The 18,466-nt window shown below is 35.3% G+C and overlaps 2 protein-coding genes across 6 annotated transcripts in view; one reads left to right on the top strand and one right to left on the bottom strand.

Annotated features, from left to right (window-relative positions):
- The window catches only part of LOC108736292 (sex peptide receptor), a 298,323-nt gene that overhangs the window by 15,364 nt on the left and 264,493 nt on the right, over nucleotides 1-18,466 (top strand). The window lies entirely within an intron of this gene.
- On the bottom strand, nucleotides 8,023-17,397 carry LOC108736296 (polygalacturonase-like). Its single transcript, XM_018468660.2, has 3 exons — nucleotides 17,312-17,397; nucleotides 16,218-17,142; nucleotides 8,023-8,299 (listed from the first exon to the last, which is right to left on the bottom strand). Exons 2-3 carry the CDS (start codon nucleotides 17,131-17,133, stop codon nucleotides 8,118-8,120), a joined length of 1,098 nt encoding a protein of 365 aa, XP_018324162.2. The 5' UTR covers nucleotides 17,134-17,142; nucleotides 17,312-17,397; the 3' UTR covers nucleotides 8,023-8,117.

The following is an 18,466-nucleotide window of genomic DNA, read 5'->3' on the forward strand; positions in this document are numbered from 1 at the left end:
AAAATTGAAAATCAAAATCAAACCTAAACCTAACCCAATCCCAGTAATGTACACCTACAAAAAATTGCCTTATGTTGGGTTGATCTTGGGCTAATTTAACTAGTTCTGATTTTCAATCTTTCAATCAATTCGTCAGCTTGCTCTAGCCACAAATAACGACGCAAACTGCTGTAATTTTAAGTTGTTTTTGAACGATTTCGGCTTCCGGTATATTTAAAGACTAATTTGTAAATCCCGCCTGCTGTGGTTCGATCCGCGGTCTGCTTATTAATCTCGCTGTTAATAGCAGTAGCAACAGCAGTTTATTACGCTGGTCCCTTGGTAGGTATTCTATCGGATCGTTTTACAGCGTAACTGAGGAAAACCAATATGTTCGTAATCGACAGAATGTCCACGAAGACAGATAGCTACGGCTTAGTTTTGGTTTGGCACGTCGATACACTTAATTAAAAAGGACCTACAAAACTACTACAGATATTTGCAACGTGATTTTTTTTTCGTGATTAATAGAAACTCTGCAATATCAGAAAAAAGGCACCTAGCAACTTATTTTGATTTACTTTGGAGCCTTACACTGTCGGCAGTAACTTCTATTCGGCCTTGTGCCGGTCTATTGTGTTTCGGACGTTAAGTTTAGTGAGCTGAAATCAATTTTCAGGTCCATGTGACATATAGAATCCTTACTTCGGGGAACTAATTTTCTGGTGGTAATTGCGAAATCCTAAGATCCAGATGTTGTGTAAAATGAAAGAAAGGCAGAGAAGAATTACACTATTTCTTTATTAGACTTTAGTTTTGTCCGACCGTTTGCACGTTTGTTACATTTCTTCACATTGAACACAGAAAAGTTTAGAATGGGTAAATGAGATGTTTTGAGGTGTTACCTAAATATATTTTCCATAATTCTACAGTACCTAACGTCTTTTTTCATGTACGTAATCAGTAGCTGTTTTACTGTCATAAAGTCCACTGTTTTCGAGTTTGAAACCACAGGTAAGGTCCTGGTAGGGACACGTAAGAGAACGCGACACTGCAACGTCGCATTCAATCAGCTGCTACATAGCACAGAAATCATAAGGAGTAGGTCAATGTGTCACTGTCATAGGCCAGTGTAGAACAGTGCATATCATCAGCGATGAACAAGGTGGTTATTTAATTAATTCATTGTTGCAGAAATGTGTGTCCAAAGATTGTTATGTTTAGTAGCGTAGCAGTATGCTGTTGATATTTGCTTTATTAGTCGTTACACAACCGTCACTGTTTACAGTTTTCATTGATGTAACTGCTTAGTTGTTAGCGCAATTTCTCTGTACTTTCTGTCAATTCTCGCCTAGGGCCGGCTTAAGATTGTAACTTGTGATTGTGATCCTCTATTGCATCTTGTCAACACTCTCGAAGCTTGCTACATTCTTTGTTATAATGTATCTATCACATTCTTGTTGTACCTTAAAATTTTGATATCAGTATTAAAGTACCTACCGCTTTTGATAACGTGAAAGCTCCACAAGACTTTTAATTACTCAAATCGGCGTCAATTAATACACGGACATGTTTAAGCATTTGCGGACATGTAATCGCTGGTTGAAAGGAATTTGGTTAATTCATCTAAACATAATCGATTAGTGATAATATTGGTCGAAACATCATGTATACAATAATTGTCTGCAAACAGAGGTTCATGCATAAATGTGAACACGTTGCCGATGATGAATTCGTGTATGTGATTATCAACTACAGAGTATTTCCAAAATGTTAGACATGTTCAAATTGTATACACATAAAGAAAAAAACAAAAATGAAGCTCCATTAGATTTTTGATCGAGAATTTTGACAAAGTTCATCGCGAGAACATCAAGAATTTATAAAAGTAAAAATGTGAAATCAATAAGGAATAGTCGAAATAGGTTGGTAAGACACTTTCTTAGGCACGAAGCGCTAGTTACAGACATATTAGAAGCAGAAACAAGAGTTATAAGGAGGAGAGACATTAGACTACTATTCACGAAGAGTTAAGGATGTGAAATATGTCAGTTTTAATAAAATGCGAAGATTAGCTCTGGATAGGAAAGAGTGGAGGTGCGTGTCCCAATTCGTTGTAGGACTGACGACCCTATGATGATGATGATGACGATGAATCTAATGTAGATCTACCTTTACCTCTATTACCTGCTATTTCTGCTTCTAATATGTTTCCAACTAGCCCTTCACATCTTGTTGATATCCATATCGCTACCTGTTCTTCTATTTTTACTAATATCTCCTCATTTTGAACCTATTCTATCCATTAAAGTAGTAGTTTTATAATAATATCCCATCTCAAACTTTTTATTTTTTGTAGAGCCCACCGTCTACATTTCATATCCGTAAAGAGCGGCGCTTCAGTGAGCCACTTCTAATAATCCTTTTTCGAATTTTAATATCAACCGATCTCGAGCACAAAAGTGGTTTATTTTTGCTAAAAACCATTCAACCCTTTGTTTTATATCTGATTCCATAAATATCCAAAATCAGTTTCTCCCATTTCATTATATTAGTTCTAACCCTACTTTTACGTTTCTTACATAACAATATTTTATTAAGACTTAGTTTTTACTTATAAATATAAGGATGTTATAAATACCTTTATGTTTCATTGTGTATGTATTTCGGACAGTAAATACCATTTCGACGATTTCTATTCCTTCTAGAAGAAAAAATGAACAATTTCCTATTGCAGATGGGTTCAAATTTTTGTTGAAGTAGGTACTTAAAATTACCGATGTGACGAAGGGACTTACGTATGTATATATGCTACTGCATATAAATTGATACCTTTAACGGTCTTGTCACGCGTCCTTTCGCTTATGGAAGCGAGGTTCCTTTAATAAAAAGTTGTACTTGTTTGATAAGAGCGGCTCAGTCCCCTTCATACAAATAGAGTTGTGAGCGTGAGCGTTAACTTTGACAAAACGTCGTAACTTTTAAAAGGCAAGCTGAATGTGAATATAAATAACGGTTTATGGGTTCCAGGAAGGGCAGGATAAAATTCGATCGTCTTCGAGAAGTTAAGAATTGCGTGAATACTTTGCGATACCTCCACATTGTGTATTCTTATTCCACGCAGAAGGTGTATAAAATTTTTCGTTTGAGGGCATGTCAAATGTTCTTTAAATGCTTGTAAAAGACAATAAACGGTTTTGTTATTGGATAGTGTAGATTGCCCTAGAAAATGGTGTCAAGAAGATAAAGGGGTTTCAGGTTTATGAAATATCACAAACGTTGTAGTGAACGCCATCTGTGGTGCAACGCATTTTTAGTTAATTTCAATATATTCAACTAGGTCCGGTCCACTTAGGTTAATGGATATCTACTTGCTGAAGTGAATCCATGGAGTAGCTCATCATACGGGGTAGGCATGTAACCAAATGGAACAAAAAAGTTTATGGTGATCATCATCCTGTGGAAATTGCGATTTCGATCTTTCTGGATCTGTTTCGGATTTGCTCACAATACTTCATAAATCCTTTGCGTGGAAATAATTTCTATAATCCATAAATAATTCCTTTTCCTTTACCTAAATCCTTCTAAATCCCAGGGAACTTTTGGAATTTCGTCGCATATTCGGTTAAATCCTTGTAATTTAACAACAATTCCTGGTTTTCTGGAATTCTAATGAATCTAATGAACATATATACGTATGAAAATATTAATGATTATTATTACTACTTGGTTAAGCAATAAAAGTCGCAAAAGCACGACTGATGAAGGTTACATAATAATAAAGGAGACAATTTAAATTTTTGGTGAAATAAAATTTTATTATCCATAAAAACTACATTCTTTATGCAGCAAATAATTTGTGTTCGTGCTTTATTATACTCACGTTTGTACTTTAGAATTTACTTTGACGGGTTCACATGTATTTGCGTATCCCCGGGAGAAGCATGGGTGAGAGGAAGGACAATTTCACGGAGCAACTCTTTGGATTTGATATTGATTTTATAAAACTATCAAACTATCAAAAGTCAGATAAGTCAGGATGGAAGGAATAGTAGGGATATAAAGCAGAGGATAGCGCAGGGTCGTGTCGCCTTTAATAAAAAGAAGTCACTTCTATGCTCGCGAACGGTTAATTTAGAAATTCGAAAAAGGTTGTTAAAGGTGTATGTTTGGAGCACGGCGTTNGAAATATCAGAAACATTTACTTATTAAAAACAAAGAAGAATCTAAATTAAAACTCTGGTTGTGGTTTCTATAGTTGGGACAGTCAAAATTGGCATAGTCCGCAACAAAACTCTCAAATTTACTTACTAGACTAGGACAGAATGCCTACTTTTACTCACAACAGACATGGTAGGGAATGACATAAATATAGAAAAGAGATGTAAGGTAGGAATTGCAGCGGACACTAACAAAAAAAAGGAATAACATTACACCAATTAATGTGTAACAGAAAGAGATGTAGTCAAGCAGAATTTAAGCGTGTTACCAGCATCGGACCTTAAAGAAAAATCAACTTTCCTAGGAATTTAGGAAAGCAAAGATGCTTGTTTGAAAATAAAATGTCCAAAGAAAAACTGCTCTACCAATTGGAGAGTCTGTAGCTGAATTGTGAGACGGATGATTCACCGAGAAGAAAAAAAGGAACGTTCTGTTTCCTTGTCTAGAGCAATAAGTTCGTTGTAAAGGGACAATTCTGCGAAAAGCAACCACTTTCGAGTTAACAGTAAAAACTGCACATTTTTTATGCCAAAAAAGTAAACCCCTAAGGCAGAACCTAGGGGTAGAACAGTTGGACCTAAAAATGATAATTTCCTAGCAGGTTGTGTTTTACACTTTTTACAAGTTGATAGGTAAAGAGTATGATAGACCAACATAGATATAAATAACCACTTACAGACATATTATTAGAGACAGAAACAGGAGTCATAAGAGGGGTAGAGGTTGAGTCAAATTAGATTACTGTTTGTAAATAGTTAGAGATGTAGGTTACTGTAGTTTTCAAATGGACGCGAGAGTTTTAGTTTTAATCTACTCATTATCATGAGATCTTCAGTCTCCACTTCTTCCTATAAATATATCGAGTCTATAAAGAATATTGCCGTGTAAATATTGTTATCATTGTCACCGTGTTGGATTTAACATTCATAATTATTGATCAGTCTGCTCATATTGGTAACGACGGTCTAGAGACACCCAAAGACCTCTACAAGAGGCCATGTAGATTTACTGATTTTGTGCCACTTAAAAATGTGAGAAAAAATGACATTTATCAGATACCTCCCTATTATTCGTTATAATTTGCATTGGTGGAGTAATGTTTATCTACGGAAATATTAATATTTCCTTGTGAGTTGTTTCCTTTTGGCACTTAAAACTAACGATGCCATAATCTACATGAACTACTTGTACGAATACGCTCACAATAAACAATTAGAAATAGAATAGCGGCTGTTTAAATTTACGAAGTGAATATTAAAAACCTTTTGTAGGTACATCTCGGGAAGTATACTCAATTATTTTGATACTTGAGAAGTAACGAAAACAGACCATAAACGAAGTGCCTCGTCTCTCGCTCGTAGAAATAATGAGTCGACACCTGAATCGTGCTGTGCGCCATGGGCATCGTAAAAAGTTTGCCGGCCGACAAACTTGATCCTTGTTAGAAACAAATTAAACAAAGAGGAAGCCGCGCGGAAACGGCGATCGGTTTTTGTCGACATGTCGTAATGGAGCACCTGTGAATAATTGTATTGTCTCATTTTTTAAACGGAAACGACCACGGATTCCAACATGCCCAATTACGATTTGTAGCCATTCGGAAAGACTGATTTTTTCGTATTAATTGGGCATCGGGAAGAGCCAATAAGGATACTCCACGGCCGCTGAGTTATCGGAATCTGTTCAGCTGCCTTTTGTCTTCGATCAAACATGGTCGATTTCGTTGCATCTTTGGCAAAAACTCGTTTTGAATTTGATTGGTCGCGTTCAATTGGCGACTGGTTTTTTTATCGTCTTATCTTACTATGCGACCGATGGTACACCTGAACTCGATATATTCCGCAGCTTCTGCTTTTTGTCAACGGCCAGAACAATGGAATATACCTGCACCATGCGAAACATTCGCAGTTGAATTTCTTACGGTCGCTGCATGCGACCACGAAAAGTAAGCAATAAATATAACAGCGGTATTCTGCTGATGCGAACGCGTCGCTGTTGTCGACGCATCCTCGTCCTGTCGCATCGTAAACGCTTTGGTATACCGTTGATGATGGCAAGACATTTTTTTTAAAATGCAGTCAGTCTCTCTTTCTTTGAAAATATGAACGGTGGCCCGAAGTCTCGGAACGGATGGTAGCCAGTTTGTGAACAGGAAGAAATATCATGCAACTGTTTCAACTGTAACTTATGTGGACAGTAATTTATTCAACGTAAACATTGTATTTTGGCATGTCTTCATTTATAATTTTGTGGACTAAGTAGAACACATTAAAAAACACCTTTTTGTTGTTGCATGTATCTGATGCAGTGCCCGCTGGTCAAAATATAATTTTATTAGGCATGTTATGTATCATGGGAATACTGAAAGTTGCATACGTAGTTATAACATAATTCCTATATTCCTACATCAAGTTTCTTGTGTTACGTTAACAAAAAATAACACACTTTTATTACCCTTTAACTTACTCCTTTTACTACTTAAAATTGACATAGTAACATTTACTTTCCTCTCTCAATTTACTAACTAGACTAGAGCGGTTGCTGACAAAATGTCCAATTTTACTCATGAGAGACGTTGCAAGGAATATTGTAAACATAGAGAAGAGATGTCAGGTAGGAATTGCAGCGGACACTAATAAAGAAAAAGGAATGACATTATACCAATTAATGTGTAACAGAAAAAGATGCAGACAAGCAGAATTAGAGCATGTTGCCAGCATCGGACTTCAAAGAGAGTTCAATATTCTCAGGAACTTAGGAAAGAAAAGACGCTTGCCTGAAGTTGTAATTCCAACCAGGCAGTTATAAAGCCGACCCTGATCTTTTACATATATAAGCCTCTAACAGCGCTTTTTATTATTCAGTTATCTCTTTTCAATGTAATTAAAGTACTATAAACGGCGTGGTGAATTCCATCTAGTGGCATCCAACGTATTCAACAAAGTCCATTTATGTTGATGGATATCTACTTGCTGAACGGAATCAACGGCGTGGCTGATTCTTACGTTATTGGTACGTAATCAATTGAACAAAGTTCATGATGGTTAGCGTTCTCTTAAAACTACCAGACGCGGATCGCGATTTCGATCTTGGTGGATCTCATCTCTCATCACATAGGGATGAACCGCGCCTTGCTTTCTGTTCAGCAAGTAGATATCCATCAACGCGAATGGACCTGGTTGAATACACTAAATGCCATTATACGTTTACTGAGCCACAGATGGCGTCCACTACGCCGTTTGTGGTACTTTATAAAACCCTATGTTTAGGCAGCAGGTAGAGTTTACTGTCGCAATTGACCAAGACGCATTGATGATTGATCCTGTCGGGCAGATTCGACAGAACGCTGTTCTCCATGAACTCCTTTATTATCTCTTTTTATTTTGTCAGTAATCTTCATGAGGTTAATTTAACAAGGACATGGACAAGGACAAGGAGAAGCAAGAAGAAGGCACGTCCATTTTCACTCTTTATCAATTCGTTTCACTCACAATTCATTTTCTTTTAATGTCAGATTTTTTCAAATAGTAGTTCCATTCAAAATCAATATCTTTTGTTTCAATTTCGAGAAGGGTTTCTTTTGTGCTTATGCGTAAAAATAGTGTTATGGAGGGCATTGGCAAAATGTGTACACAAATTCGTCAGGCTTGACAGCAAGAAGACTGTCATAAAGTCATGCATTGTGATGTACAGGTCCATCCAGGAATCAAACCGTCTCGGAATCACTCGGAAATGGGTCAGATTATGAAATCTTAGATCTCAAATCATTGATTGTCCTAACCATAGTGCTAACGCAATGGTTACAACGAAAAGTAAAATTCATTGGTGCATACTTCAAAATTTATTAACTCTAAGTAACTAATACAAGAATTGTCATGATGATTTAGATTATTAACCTATATTTGTCACAAGATTATTCAACACTTCGCTCCGGAACCGCTTGGTATTCCGGAACAACCGCTTGCTGCCTTGCCACCACTAAGACTCACACCAGACCATTTCCATCCTGATGCTCCTTTAACCAAAATCATAACCCTTGTTCCTCCTGACTTTATCGTACCTTGGACATTTTTAACGGTCAAATTCTTGATTGGAACACCATCAGTTGCAGTACCTTTGCTTCCACTGTTGGTGTAATCGCCACGAATAGTGACACCATATTTGTTGATGTTGGTAAGGGTGATGTCTTGGAAGGTAATATCACTAACTGATCCTGTAGCTCCATAAACAGTTTTAATTCTGATGCCATTGTCAGAGTTGGCAACTTCGCAATTCCTAACGACAACATTCCTTACGACATTGTCGTCACGGCCTCCTACGGATCCAATCGATATACCATGTCCTCCGCTGCAGTAATTGTTTTCAAAATAGATGTCGGTTCCAGAGTTGACGGCGAGACAGTCATCTTGGTTGTAAACCCTAGTGTTCTTGATTGTAATTTGGGAAGAGCGGCCAACATCGAATCCGTCAGTGTTATGACCTCCGCCAGAATCACCTTTGGAGTCGTCAATGAGGACATTATCTACTGTTAAGTTTTGGCATCTATTAATTGAGAAGACATGCACGGGGGAGTCATAAATGTTAATGTTTCTAATAACGGAGTGATCGAGTCTTGCCGCTCTGAAAAATTTAGGTTTGTCCTTTCCACCATTCCCTCCTTGTCCATCCCAGTATGAGGGGCCACCACCAACAATTTTATTTCCGGATGCTCCATTTACTGCAATTTGGGATCCACTAATAGAGATTAGAGGACCTTCCCATTCTTTTACACCGAAATTGATTGTTCCACTGAAGGTAACAGTTGTTCCAGATTTCAGTCCAGTCAAATCTAATGTTTGGCCAGCGGGGACGTTCAAGTTCTGGATCGTGATACTCTTACATGACTGTTTGATAGAACTTAGGTCATTAATTGATGATCCTGTTAGGGTACAAGTAGCTCTCGTCTCGCGGCTGAGCGGATTTGACAGGCACGAAGCTGCCAAGAGTATAGTGCCGAAAATCGCCAATGAATTCATTGTATGTTTCTGAAAGGAAGTTGAAAAGTCACATGTTATAACAGTAAAAAACAAATAGAATCGGAATTATTGGTTTTCAGGTTATTTTGACTATCCAACCGTTTAAATTCAAACTAAATCGTTTTTCTTGGAGTGGTGGATGTTTAAAACTATTTGGGTAGAACTAGATACTTTTGTATATTTGATGGTTGAATGAACCGAAAAGATACGCAAAGAGGCATTTTCATAATTTTTTGACCACCACCCTGGGAAAAACAGTAAATTCTTTAATGTTAAATCGGGACCACAAGGGATAAATAATTTATTTATTTTGAAACCAGGTCCAACGTTTTGCCTCTTGTTGTACTGTTATACAATACAACAATAATATTTGCTCCTAACCCCATAATAAATTAAGGGTAGAATTGGATATCATATTAAGTTCTTTGTCAGTGTAATTAAAATTAAATGAAAATTGATGCAAAGCATTGACAAATTTTTTTAATGGAATTGATTGTTAAATAATATGAATAGAATATTCTTACCTTTCAGTTGATGTGTAATAGACTGCAACTGCCTAAATTCACTCATTGGGGATTATTTATACTAGGTTTGGGAAGAATGATAAGATGTCTAAATAAATAATCAACACAATTTCTAGGCCGTGTTTAAATGAAAAATAAATATTGTTTTATTTTTTGTTTATACAACAAAGTTTTTGTTTACCCTACGTCATTGTTTTAAAAAGAATTGGTATCTACTATTCTTCGTATTTTAAGGTGTATATTACAGTAGACGAGGTCGTCGCATTTCACTCACAAAGGGAAATAATCAAAAATTTTTTTTTCCAGTTACGGATGACAGCAGGGTTTTTTTTATTCATTTAGGAAAAGGGTTTTGCAGTTGGCTATTACTATTAAAATATCTAGAGATAGTTACACAAAATTTTAGTAATAGAAATTATGAAAAAGATATGCAGGCTTTTAAATGTTTCGATTAGTTAATCCTTTAGCAAAACCAATTTGTTATATTATTCTTGAAAAAGGGTTAACTACCTACTTAATTAAGCTGAAAATAAGTGTCACAAGCTACTATTAATCTTCATAAAAAAATCATTTGGTATATCGGGCCATTGTTTTTGACCTTTATCTTTACTTTTTTTTTATGGTATCTGTAACTAATTAATGAATCAAACAATATAAAAACATGTATTTGCTTGCGTAGCTTTCGCATTTAATTACAAAGTAATCATAAAATAAACAATAACAAGGAGTTGTTCAATTTTGAGAAAACCCGTGTAAATCTACTTTAAGGCATTAACATTCAACGTGCTACATTGCATTCTATAAATCTTCTTAATTCATATTAATGTGAAAATTCATTTAATACCTTCGTTTAATCCTTGGTGGGAACCTAACTGCTTCAGTAGGAATTTAATTAGAAATAGATTCCAAATGGACTTTTTTGAAACAGTAAGGGAACACTCCAAAGGGCTCAATCCCCAACGCCAAAACAGTACATCATTTTTTGTACTTCTATTATTTTTTGAATTTATTAAATCTAGAAAGGAATGCAACTAACTTTACTCAATTATTTTGAACGCTTCTAACCTTTTCTTTTTGTTATACTCATCATCATCATAAGGTCGTCAGTCCTAAGTCTGGTTGGACACGTACGTCCACTCTTTCCTATCGTAAACTTAACTTCGCATCTCCTTAAAACTAGAGCAACCCACATTCCTAACCTTGCCTCATTGTCCTAACATTCCACGCTCCGACTCGTGAAATATCGCACCTAACCCTATTGCACTTATTGGTGGCATCCTCCGAGGTAGTCCCCGCCTGGACATCCGAATGGGGGACTAGTTTACGTCACGAGTGCTTTACCCCAGAGGACGGCATCATTTAATTATTAAAGTATATTTTACTCGGGATCATAATGTGGTAGTTTCCCGTTGCCTTCTAGATCGTATTCAGGGTCTTGTCTTAGTCTAGTTTCTCTTTAAGAACCCCTTTCCCCCATTATGGTTGAACCTGTGGTCCGGCTACCTAAATCATCGAAACTAGCAAGCCGATCCACCCACTCTAGTTTGTACAAGAATTTCGTCAAGGTCCAAGTCCCCTCGGATCAGTTGTACTTATTAAATTATTATTGTTGGTATTTGTTTTTTATTTTTTTACTTGGCACTGCGGAGTGTCCGGTTTTATTATACCAGTACCCGGCAGGATCCTAAAAGAAAATGTCGGATCAGTCGCGTACTGAATCCAAATCTAATTTACACGTCCAGTACCCATACAGTAAGTTATCGGCGATAAATAAAAAGATTTTCAAATTATTCATGGAAACATGAGCCAGTAAAGGGGATAATAGTAAACCTAATGGTAAAGCATTTAATTGCATATTATATGAAATGTGGAAGCATGTAACTAATTGTAAGTACGCCACCAAGTTGTTGGTCAAATAATCAGGATCAAACAAGTTAAAAGATAAAATTGGTACTGCTAAACCGGGTCAAAATTAATACGTAATTTATTTGTTGTTGTTTTTATTGTAACATTTTTATTTTTATTTAGCTTACTCTAATTTTTTTGATTAATTGCTTAATAAAAATGACGCACTGATGTAAGATAACCAGCAATTATTGAGAGCTTGTCTTAATTATCTTGTCTGGCCTTATACCTTAACTATTACACGCACATAATATACATTTAGATATCACATACAAATATTTCGTATTGGTTCTATAGTAAGTACTGCCTATGTGCACAATTTTTGCCGAATCTCTGCCGAAAATTCGAACAATCGTCTCCCAATTTGGGAATTTTCTGAAATTCAATTTGAGTTTAGTGTAGGTATTTTATTAATAATATTTTCAGAGATATAATTTTTAATATTTAATTAGGTACTGCTAAAAGTTTGCCATATTTGTTAAAGGATATCAATATACATATGTTAGATCGTTGAGGTTAAATCTTGGAAGCAATATCGAAACAGATATCGCCATCTAGTGGGTATTTAATAGTACTGAAGTATTTAGCCCTTACGTATCCACTACTAACGATTGCATCAAAAAGTAAAATTCATGGACCATATGGCGTGTAGATACTCTAGACTAACCAAAATGATTTCGTAAAGAAAAAACTCGTGTTCTTCATCTAAATACTATATTGACTAATAAAAAATAGGACACTGATATATAAATAGATACTACTACCACTAATTAATGCACTACATATAGTCTAATACACTACACATAGTCTAATACACTACACATAGTCTAATACACTACACATAGTCTAGAATGCACTGAACTAACACAATGTACATGAACGTTCAAGTATGTAATAATGAAATAAACTTCAGAGGGTTGTCTAAAAAGCAGGGTGAACATTTTAGGAAGGTGAATTGTAGTAGCTAGTGCTTATTCTTTCGTATGCTATACTAAGTAATTTCAAAAAGAATTTTTAACGTGAAAACAGTAGGTATAATAGTAGGTTAGAGATAAAAACAGTAGATTTACAACACTGAGTGGATTAGTCAACATTCCGCTCCGGAATCACTTGGTATTCCGGAACAACCACTTGCTGATTTTCCACCACTGAGACTTATACCAGACCATCTCCACTGTGATGCTCCTTTAACTAAAATCATAACCCTGGTCCCTCCAGATTTTATCGTACCACGAACATTTCTAATGACCAAATTGCTGATTGGAACACCGTCAGTTGCATTTCCTTTGCTTCCACTGTTGGTGTAATCACCACGAATGGTAATGCCATAGTTATTGATGTTGGTAAGAGTGATGTTTTCGAAGGTGATATCACTGACTGACCCTGTCTCTTCAAATACAGTTTTGATTCTGATACCATTGTCAGAGTTGGCAACTTCGCAATTCCTAACGACAACATTCCTTACGACATTGTCGTCACGGCCTCCTACGGATCCAATCGATATACCATGTCCTCCGCTGCAGTAATTGTTTTCAAAATAGATGTCGGTTCCAGAGTTGACGGCGAGACAGTCATCTTGGTTGTAAACCCTAGTGTTCTTGATTGTAATTTGGGAAGAGCGGCCAACATCGAATCCGTCAGTGTTATGACCTCCGCCAGAATCACCTTTGGAGTCGTCAATGAGGACATTATCTACTGTTAGGTTTTGGCATCTATTAATTGAGAAGACATGCACTGGGGAGTCGTAAATGTTAATGTTCCTAATAACTGAGTTATTGAGTCTTGCTCTGAAAAATTTAGGTTTGTCTATTCCACCATTCCCTCCTTGTCCATCCCAGTATGAGGGGCCACCGCCATCAATTTTGTTTCCAGGTGCTCCGTCTACTGTAATTTGGGATCCACTCACAGAGATTAGGGGACCTTCCCATTCTTTTATACCGAAATTGATTGTTCCGCTGAAGGTAACTGTTGTTCCAGATTTCAGTCCATTTAAATCCAAAGTTTGACCAGCGGGAACGGTTAAGTTCTGAACGGTGATACTTGTACACGATTGTTTAATAGAACTTAGGTCACTGAATGATGATTCTTCAAGGGTACAAGAATCTCCGGTGGCGCGATTGAGCGTATTTGACAAGCTCAAATCTGCCAAGAGGATTGTGCACAAAAGCGTTAACGAAAACATTATATATTTCTGAAAGAATTTTCAAAAGTCAATTAAAATTGGAATGGTTGGTTATGTTGTAGGAATTAAATGTTAAATATGTATACAATATTCTTACCTTTCAGTGGACCTGAATCTGCCTAAATTCAGTTATTGGTGAGTATTTATACTAGGTACGGAATAAGAGATAAGATGCATAAATAAATAATCAATGTGGATCGAAGGGCTTGCAATGAATGAATTGAATGAAAAATAAATATAATTTATTTGTTGTTTGTACAACAGAGTTATTGTTCTACGTCAAGTGTTTTAAGAAAAATTAACATCTACCTAGTGTTCTTCACCTTAAAGGAAGTCCACATGCTGCTGATAAATTGAACTAACTGAAAGACCTTTTTGTTGAGTCCTGGATGATAGGGGATTCTTTTTAAAGGTCGATACACTTAGGAGGTGTGCTTTCAAGTTGATTGTGATAAGCCACTGTCAACAGTATTTTGTTGTTTCGAAACGAATATTCTTCATAGAGGGTGAACTACCCTAAACATACTGTATGGAGTTTCACTCATTAGACCTAGAGGTATTAAAAGCATTTTGTCATTTATTGTATATAAAAATGATTATGATATCAAATGGTACTAGTTTTTACGAAAAAAAAAAAACATTTCTTATATCCGGTCATTGATATTTACCTTTATTTTTTAATGGTACATGTAATGAATCAAGAAATAGCCGTTATGTCTACAAAAATATTTATTGTAGTGATTGCGGTGTTTTCTCTTTAAAAAAATACAATAATCACAAAACAAATAACAATAATAAGATAGTTCATCTTTGTTTAATTGTACTCAAGTACCCACGCGTATCCTCTTATAGGCATTAAAATAGAGAAAGGCACATTGGCTTTGCTTCCTTGCGTGGTTCGTTTTTGTCATATTTTGAACCCAAACAATAATAATCACGGCGATATTCAAACACTGTCTTTTCCAGTTAAAAATCCCAATAAGTTTGCAATATGCTCATTGTGGCCAGATAATGAGTTTAATCGGAAACAAGGCTTGTTCCCTATTTGAATGTAAGATCGTCGGTGACATCTTAATTTAATTTACTATACGGAGTGATCAAAAATAGGTAAAAAAACGTTTCGTTTAAATTGAGGCACCGCTAAATGTAGGTTCAATTCAATATATATATGGGATCATGACAAGAAATTCTGGACTAAAATCGACTAATTTGTTAGTATAAAATTTTGTGTTGTTAAATTTACGTAAATTTATTTATTTGGATTTTGTGATATCTACGTGATAAACAGTTTCATGGCGAAAGATTAAGGAATACTGTTTCAGTATTTTGATTATGGGTATATAGGGTTGTGAAGTTATAAGGTTTTAGGGTTAGAAATTTTAAGGATTATGAGGTTATGTATTTAATGGGAAAGTTAATTGATTACCGGTTTTAGGTTTAAAATCGTTTGGAATTATNTTCGCAAATAGTTAAGGATGTGGGCTGTTCTAGTTTTAGGGAAATGCGAAGTTTAGCTCAGGATAGGAAAGAGTGGAGGTACGTGTCTAACCAGTTTTAGGACTGACGACCTTATGATGATGATGAAAACTATTACCAATGGTTAGTTTACCAATAATTAAAACTAAATTAAAAGAAATGAAATAATAGGAACACTGCTTTATAACATACCGAGTGTTGATAAGATTTGGGATTTCTGATCAGTTGTTTTCTGGAGATGAATCAGGTTTAAAAGCGAAAATCTTCGAGCACTATCGGGCTGACATCATCAAAAAACTATATAAAACGTTAGTTTGGAGGATTAATATTTTTATACTCGATAACTGAAATAGTAAGTGGGAGATTAACGAGATGTGCGTCTGCTAGATGGTACTCCGGTGATATGATTGATATGTTGTATCACTTTTTGTTTGATTTCCTTAATTGATGAGAATTACAGAACATTGCCATTGTCAAATTGTTTAACTATTGCGATAAATTGCAGTCATAAAAAATATCATTACTGATAGAACAAGATGATTGAGTACAATGATAATAGGAAAAAACATAATCAATCGAATTAAGGCATTTTACCTCTCAGGTTAGTTACAAACTAAATTAGTCTCTATACCCAGATAATTTATTAATATAAAAAAAATGAACACATAAATGGTATACCATGCTTTACATAATGCATATATAGATCTCTAGCCAATATTAGTCACAGGATTATTCAACACTTCGCTCCGGATCCACTTGGTATTCCAGAACAATCGCTTGCTGACTTTCCCCCACTAAGACTTACACCAGACCATTTCCATCCTGATGCTCCTTTAACCAAAATCGTGACCCTGGTACCTCCAGAATTTATCGTACCATGGACATTTTGAACGATCAAATTCTTGATTGGAACACCATCAGTTGCAGTACCTTTGCTTCCACTGTTGGTGTAATCACCACGAACGCTGATACCACATTTGTGGATGTTGGTAAGAGTAATATCTTGGAAGGTAATATCACTGACAGTTCCTGTCGTTCCGTATATGGTTTTGACTCTGATACCATTGTCGGAATTGACAACTTCGCAGTTCTTAACGGTCACTTTCTTTACGACATTGTTATCACGACCTCCAACGGATCCAATCGAGATACCATGTCCACCTTTGCAGAAGTTGTTTTCAAAATGGATGTCAGTTCCGGAGTTGATGGCGAGACAGTCATCTTGGTTGTAAACTTTACTGTTCTTGATCGTAATTTGGGAAGAGTCACTAATATCGAAACCATCAGTGTTGTGACCACCAGCAGAATCACCCTTTGAGTCGTCAATGAGGACGTTCTGTACTGTTAGATTTTGGCAGTTATTAATTGAGAAGACGTGCACGGGGGAGTTGTAGATATTAATGTTCTTAATAACTGAGTGGGTGAGTTTTCCTGCTTTGAAAAATTTAGGTTTGGTCTTTCCACCATTTCCACCTTTTCCATCCCAGTAAGAAGGGCCACCACCATCAATTTTATTTCCGGATGCTCCGTTCACTGTAATATGGGATCCACTAACAGAGATTAGGGGACCAGCCCATAGTTTTGTACTGAATTTGGTTGTTCCCGCAAAAGTAACAGTTGTTCCAGATTTCAGTCCAGTTAAATCTAAAGTTTGACCGGCAGGAACGGTCAAGTCCTGAATGGTGATACTTGTACACGATTGTTTGATAGAACTTAAGGCACTTATTGATGATCCTGTAAGGGAGCAAGAAGCTCTGGTGTTTCCACTGAGCGGAATTGACATGCTCGAAGCTGCCAAGAGTATAACGCCAAAAATCGCCAACGAATTCATTGTATATTTCTGAAAAGAATTTTAAAAGTCAGGTATAATAAGAATAAAAATTAATAGAATCGGAAAATGCTTTAGGATGTTCCTGAGTTGTATTAATTAAAAAGACGATAATTGTTTATTACTAATTCGTTTACCGAAATTAAGCATTTAACAAATTGGTAAATATATATTTTCTTACCTTTTAGTCGATGTAGTACAGTGTCGAACTGTTTTCGTTTGGTCATTCGGACTGACTTATATACTACTGTAACAGAGCAAGCAAAAAAAAGAATAATCAAAAATAGAGTATATCTTACTCTCATCAATACAAATTTTGATTGATCGTTATGCAAAAAATTATATATTGGAGTGCTTATTGACGTAAAAAAAATTGTTGAACTGGGTAATGTTCTAAAACTAGAAATGACTTCATGATATACTTATTAGTACTACGTTTTGTTTATTGAATTTAAATAGGAATGTTGCTAATTTTTTGTAGCCCATCAAATGGGAAAAAAAAATTTTTTTCGTACCTACTTACAAGATGTATGAATTTTTTCAGGTAATTGATTATTATCGGAGTTAAATAAAGTAATTTCGAAATTATTCATAAATAAAAACATCAGCTAGTAAATGGGGATAATGGTATAACCACTGGCAAACCCTTTAATTGATTATAACAATAAAGTTTGAAACATGTAAGCAAGTAAGAAACCAATTTTAAGAAATTTTATTTATTATTATCAGGTAATGGGGCCCCTGCGAGGTGAAATTTTCTTGAAACTTAGTGTTTTACTTATATTTTGGATAAGTTTCAATAATCAATAAGTTCAGCAATTACACGTATACCCTATATTTAACTGTTAATTAGTCGTTTTAATTAAATATTCCAATATCTTATTAAGAATCAAAACCGATACTGTTTTAATTACTTTTTCTTTATTTTATCAAGTTAATTTTTTCAATATCCTTTTCGATTATATATTTAATGTTTTATAAAATTCAGCTGTTTTATATATTTTTTGTCACTCAAAAAAGGTTTCAAAATTTGGGTACTTGGTGCAGTAAAACTAGCAACGTACTCGAAAGTTTTCTTATTAGAACCCTGAGAAAATTAAATTTTTACTACAACACGAAATTACAATTTTCGATTGTAAATGACTGAATTTGCCGTAGCAATAGTAGAATTTATTAGATAACTTGTAATAAGTAATCTCAATTTTAATATGTTTTTTTTTTTAATTATTTTAAGCTTCTTAATTATTACAATGAATTTTGTAATATCAACTAAAATACCCAACAAATTTATTTCTGCTGGGATTTTATTCTTACAAATTCGGATCCAAATTGTAAT

The sequence above is a fragment of the Agrilus planipennis genome, unplaced genomic scaffold (assembly GCF_000699045.2).
Source record: "Agrilus planipennis isolate EAB-ADULT unplaced genomic scaffold, Apla_2.0 scaffold110, whole genome shotgun sequence".
NCBI lineage: Eukaryota > Metazoa > Arthropoda > Insecta > Coleoptera > Buprestidae > Agrilus > Agrilus planipennis.

What these genes read in the sequence shown, in the direction of transcription:
- LOC108736296 (XM_018468660.2), bottom strand. Translation starts at nt 17,133, where the DNA reads ATGAATTCGTTGGCGATTTTTGGCGTTATACTCTTGGCAGCTTCGAGC. An exon ending in CAAAGGTACTGCAACTGATG is followed by an intron (nt 8,300 to 16,217) that starts GTGTTCCAATCA and finishes CTGCAACTGATG; the next exon opens with GTGTTCCAATCAAGAATTTG.